At 58.9% G+C, this 5,765-nt stretch overlaps 1 protein-coding gene across 1 annotated transcript in view; it reads right to left on the reverse strand.

Annotated features, from left to right (window-relative positions):
* Gna11 (G protein subunit alpha 11) overlaps nucleotides 1–4,519 on the reverse strand; it is a 14,538-nt gene extending 10,019 nt beyond the window's left edge. Inside the window, exon 1 of the mRNA XM_021204474.2 lies at nucleotides 4,166–4,519. Within this exon, the coding sequence (XP_021060133.1) occupies nucleotides 4,166–4,301 (136 nt within the window). The 5' untranslated portion in view covers nucleotides 4,302–4,519. The remainder of the gene's footprint in view (nucleotides 1–4,165) is intronic.
* Nucleotides 4,520–5,765: the final 1,246 nt, after the last annotated feature.

Genomic DNA, 5,765 nt, shown 5'->3' on the forward strand with positions numbered 1-5,765 from the left:
TGGAGTGATGGCTCAGCGGTTAAGAGCACTGACTGCTCTTCTGAAGGTCCTGAGTTCAAATCCCAGCAACCACATGGTGGCTCACAACCATCTGTAACTAGATCTGACGCCCTCTTCTGGAGCGTCTGAAGACAGCTACAGTGTACTTACATATAATAAATAAATACATCTTAAAAAAACAAACAAACAAAACAAAACAAACCAAACAAAACAAAACAAAAAAAACAGGGGCCACAGCATAGGGACAATCAGTGGCCTGGACAGAACACTGGTCCTTGATCCCTTCCCAGAAGCATACTGAGGACACATGTGACCATCACACTGGGGAGCTGCTGGCACAGTGGCACAGTGGGTAGAGGCCTGAGATGCTGCTGCACAGTGGCCTTCGGGGAATAATTAGGAGTAATGTCCCCATCACTCACACTGAGGAGAGCATTGGTTCAGAGGCCTATGTGTGATGCCGCAGGCACCAGGGAAACAGCAGAAACAGCCCCAGCAATGAGTGGATGCAGGCGCCCCAACTCTCAGGCCACCTAGCCCTGGAAAAACTGCAGCACAGGCCTGCAAACATGGCTGCACGGGACAGCAGGGATGCTGAACGGTAAAGTACTACCCTGCTCATGCTTGGTCTTCCACATGCTACGCCACTGTGTAAGGCCAGGCAATGCAACTCAGCTCTGTGGACACCTCAGCCCCTGCCCTGCCCTGGCTGTCATTCCCAGCCTGCAGTGACACCCTGGCTCTATTGCTCCTGGGGACATAGAGTACACTCTGGAAGGCATCCGGTCAGTGGCCGACAAAGTGCACAAACGGCCCAGGGGCTGACCTCTCTCTGTATTCACCATGCTCCTAGGGCCATACAGCCTGTCCTTAGCAGGGCCACTGGTACTGTGTGCCAGCTGGAGAGGAAGAAGCAAACCCATGCAGGTCACCACGGCTCCAGCCACCTCAGATAGGCCTCACCACAGAGTGGGGACAGCACTGTACTGGTGGAAACTCCAAGTCCTTAGAGATACAGCCTGTCCCCTCGTTTGGAGACAGGGTCTTATGTTGCCCAGGAACATAAGACCCCTATGTAGCCTGAGATGACCTTGAACTCCTGATCTTCCTGCTTGCACTCGAAACACCTAAACACCTGGTTTGTGTGGCGCTGGGGATGGAGTATGTCTTTCTGGGAATCGGTTCAAGGATCTCATGGGGGAGGGGCAGCGCATCCTTGGCCTCCTGGGATGGCCTGAAGCCACCAGGGTCTGGAGACAGAAGCAGCAAGTAGGGATCCAGCTGCGGCCTCCTTCCCAGGGCAGAAGTCAGGCCCAACCCTTGGGCCACCCCCGCCGGATCCCCGGCCTTTGGCCGCCCAGCCCACGGCTCGGGACAGGAAGCTGGGAGCCAACCTCCTGCTTTATTTAGAAAGCTGGGCCCAACCCTGCCCAGCCTCCGGGACAGGGATTTCTAAGCGAAAGTTCTGGGTGGCTGGCTCCCCAGTGGCAGCACTGCTCTGCCCCAGCCTGGAGCCACACAGGGAGGCAGAGGTCCCTGGGGTTTGCAGAGTCTGAGGCTACAGGGACCTCTGAACAGCCTGATTAAGCGTGGAACTGGGAGCCTTGTTGGCCAGAGGGTCGCTCCTGCTAGTCACTGCTCACCACCAGGGCCACCTAGGTGTCCCAGGACAAGCCCGGAGTGTGTCACCCTCCAGTGGGGAGGTGGCTTCAGCTCTGAGAACTTGCGCTGGCCACCAGTCAGTTTTGCAAGTTACTTTATATCAGGTATCACCATGCACGACTCGATTCAGGGGGGGCCTCAGCCTAGGTACACCGGGTGATGTCTAGGGATGCAGCTCACTACCCTGCAGTGACCAGGACGCCCACCCCAGAACAAGCCTGCAGTCAACGCTCTGCCTGGCTGAACAATCTCCCCAGGCCACACAAGTGCTGGAAGAACAGGACAGGATATAAAACCCACTCCCAGACTGCTCGCCACAGGTGCACACCCGGTATGACGATGGCGGCTTCAAACCTGGGGAAAGAGGTCAGAGTCCTGCACACAGAGGGGGGCTCTTCCCAGAGGAACCACTCAGGGTATGGGGCGGGGGGGGGGGGCCCTGGCCTGCTTCCACCTCAGGCGGCAGGGCACAGGGTCTCCACCCTCCACACAGCTGAGGTGAAGTCAGGGACGGCCAACCAGTGAGGTCGCCTGCAGGAGGGTGGAGCAGGTCTCACCTAACCCCCACCCCCAATACCTGGGACAAAGAGACTGCTAGAGAACCAAGGTCATGGTCACCTCCTCTGGGAAGCCCTCAAGGCAGGACCCTGAGCAGTGCCCAGTGCTCACTCCCGTCCTCCCTTTACCCTTCTGCTCTTACAAAGCAAACCCCAGACTCCACAACAGGCGCGGGACCCTTCTGTGGGAAGGGTGTGACTGCAGACACAGATGCCCTGAGGGCACAGGTGGCAGCTAAGACCCAAAGCGCCTAGGGTAGAGGCAAGGTGCTGTGTGCAGGTCAATGGAGAGCCCTTCAGCTGCTGGTCAGCTTAGTCAGGCCACAGCACAGAGAGCCAGGGAGCACTCCTGAATCGGAGGGGACTTCAAGGCCAGTTTTGGGGACGGGACAGAGCTGGGATGACACACAATTGGGCTCAGTCAACCAATGTCATCCTTACTGGCAGCTTCTACACCACCGTCCCCACAGAAAGCTGCTGACCCCCTGCAGAGGTGGGCTAGGGCCACACTGTCTCCCCCCCCCCATGACTACCCTGGGGCCCCTGCTGTTTGCTCTGGGCTGCTCTGTCCTCTTCCTATCCCACCCTTCCTGGAAAGCTGCACAGAGCTTTGAGAGAATCCCACCATGCTGGGGGGAAGTAACCAAGGCCCCACGACCCCGAGAACCACACGGGCCACAGCAACAGAAGACAGCGTGTGGCTCACCTGACCTCTCTCATGGGACCACTGGGGTATCACTGCTCTCCACCCCTCCTAGTCAGAGGCTCCCCACAGTCCTTTCCTCAGGCTCTCCAAGGCCACCCTTTGTCCTGGGTCCCCATTCCTGAACTGCAGCTCACCTGGGATCTGGGAGGGGCAGGCAGAGCTCCCCAGTCTGTTTTGTAAACCCCCACAGGGCCCAGGCTACCCTGCTCTCATTTTGGGCTCTTATTTGGGGTGACAACAAGAGGACCTGAGCTCCCTGGCTCCCAGCAACAGGTGGGTCTTGAGGAGTCAGAACCCCAGGGAGTGACACACCCGTTGCGCTTCCCTGGGGTGGGTGGGGTGTGGAGAGAGCAAGACTAGACCACCCCAGGAGGCAGGACAGGGCCAGGGAGGCTGCCAGGCTGTCAACCTACTGGGCTCCGGCACAACAGAAGCCCAAAGAAGAAAAGCCACCCACTCTCCCGGCACCCAGCTCCAATGTGGAGGAATTCAGAAGATCTATGGAACAGGGAGGGAGACTGGGGAGTACCCACGAAAGCAACAAGCCAGAAGCCAAGCAGGACCGTTTGGGGGTACAGTCCTTGGAGGTAGAGAGGAGGGTGCAACCCTTTGGGAACTGTCTGGGGAATCTGGAATTCAAAGGGGCATCATGAGAGCAAGACAGCTTACAGGGCTCACCCGAGGCTATGTGGGGACAATGGAAAGGAGAGAGCCTACTTGGTGCGGCAGGGCCAAGGGCCAGCTCCGTGCAAGAATTCTCAGGAGCGACAGAAAGCAAGTCTCCCAGGGTCCTGAGGCCCGATGTGGTCAGCAAAGGCAAAAACTCGCCACAGATATCAGAGGCAGGAACTGACCCCGAATGAATCTAAGGCCTGGATAACAGAGAGACTGGCCACAAAGGGTGGCACAGGCTGAGTCCAGGGGACCACACGGGAGAAGCTGGCCACCACAGGCCCAAGCCACCTGCACTGCTCAGGGTGCAGCGATCCCGGAAGGGCTGACCGCTGCAGGGCAGCGCTGACCAGTTGCCCCGAGGACATCCGAGGTGGCCCGACCGGCCGTGGGCAGCGGTCTGAAGGGGTCGCGCCCGACTGTCACCGCGCGCTACTCGCCCGAGACCAGAGACCGCGGCGGCTGCAGCAGCACCCTGCGCGCGCGGGGACCCTGGCAAGGCCCAGATGCCCGGTGCACCCACCCGGTCCCCGTGACAGAGGTCCCACGGCACGGGCACGCAGCTCACCAAGTAGCAGCAGCTTAAGCTCGCGCCGGGCGTCGCGCTTGTCCCGCCGCAGCTGTTTCTCGATCTCCGCGTTGATGCGCTTCGACTCCTTCACCTCGTCGCTCAGGCAACACGCCATCATGGACTCCAGAGTCATCGTCGCGGTCCCCCGGCTGCCGCCGGCCCGGCCCTGCCTCGTCCCGGTTCCCCGAAGGCCTGGCCCGGCCCCAGAGGCGCGTCCACCGTCCGCGCCGTGCAGCGCAGCCGCCGCCGCCGCCGCTACCAGCAGCCGTCGCCACCGAGCGCCGGCGCCCGAGGACCTGAAGCGCTGCCACGGGCCCCGGGACGGGCAGGCGGCGCGGCCAATGGGAGGGGCCGCACGGCTGCGCGCGCGCCGCAGGGACAGGACTTGAGAATCGCCTGGGGGCGGGGCCTCGCCGCTCGGGGGCGGGGTCTGGAGGGCGCAGCGCAGGCGCGCGTGGGGTTGAGTCGACGTGGGAAGGGGTTGAACGGTTCGCGGCTGGGCGCGGGCGCCGAGGATTGTGGGAATGGGGAGGACTCGGCAGCTCGAGCTCGGTTCCTTTCGGGAGGCGAAGCTCCTCTCGGGCAGGCGCCGCTCGGCTACACTCGGCTACGCTCGGCTCCGGGAGGCGCCGCTCGGCTACACTCGGCTCCTCTCGGCTCAGGGAGGCGCCGCTCGGCTGCACTCGGCTCCTCTCGGCTCCCCGAGGCTGTGCTGGAGCGCGAGGCCAGGAGAGAGGCTGCGGTTCTTACCTGGAGCGAGGCCGTCACCGCCTGCGGATGTGAGAAAACGCCCCGACCGGCTCGCTCATCCATTCCTAGGCAGGCCTATTGTGTGCCAGGCAGAAATTCATGCCCTACTGTGTACAGTACATTCATGCAAGCACTTGCTAAATGCCACACAGGAGAAGAAAAAAAAAAAAGAAAAAAAAAAAAAAANAAAATGCCACACAGGTCACAAGTATGAACAAAATGCTTGCTATAGAGTATGCACTGATGCGGCAGCCTGCGGTAGCTCAGGCATTAATATCACATCTACTGTATACCAAGCCTTAAGGGAACATGCATATGTAACTGCCACATCCAATATAGGGTATATAAACCGAGTGTTTTTCACATATACAACGTATGCCAAATATTAATACTGTGCCAGCTGTATACCACGTATTGTATACAGCTCCTACTGTGTACTACTATGTGCTGATGCAGCACAGCACCTCCTATTAATATGCTGCCTGATTTCATATATATGTGTGTATGTGTGTGTGTGTGTGTGTGTGTGTGTGTGTGTGTGTATTCAACCAGGCTTACTGGCAGGTGAGGAATAAGCATTATTAACAGTCTGCCTGCTGTATACCAAGCACCAACTTATGCTGTTGCTGTGCATGTGAATGCCCATGCGTGTGGTTTGCATGTGCTGGAGTGGAACCCGGGCCCCCCCCACACATGTACCAAGCAGGTAAGTTCCCTGTTGGTGGGTCAATCTGAGTCCCCTAAGTGTAAACTAACTCACAAATCTGAGAAGTGTTTTCCACCTTCCAGAAAGAGGCATGTGTACCCAGTCAGCGCTCAATCAGGGCATTTGTCAATAATACGAGAC

Source organism: Mus pahari, chromosome 9 (assembly GCF_900095145.1).
Source record: "Mus pahari chromosome 9, PAHARI_EIJ_v1.1, whole genome shotgun sequence".
Classification (NCBI taxonomy): domain Eukaryota; kingdom Metazoa; phylum Chordata; class Mammalia; order Rodentia; family Muridae; genus Mus; species Mus pahari.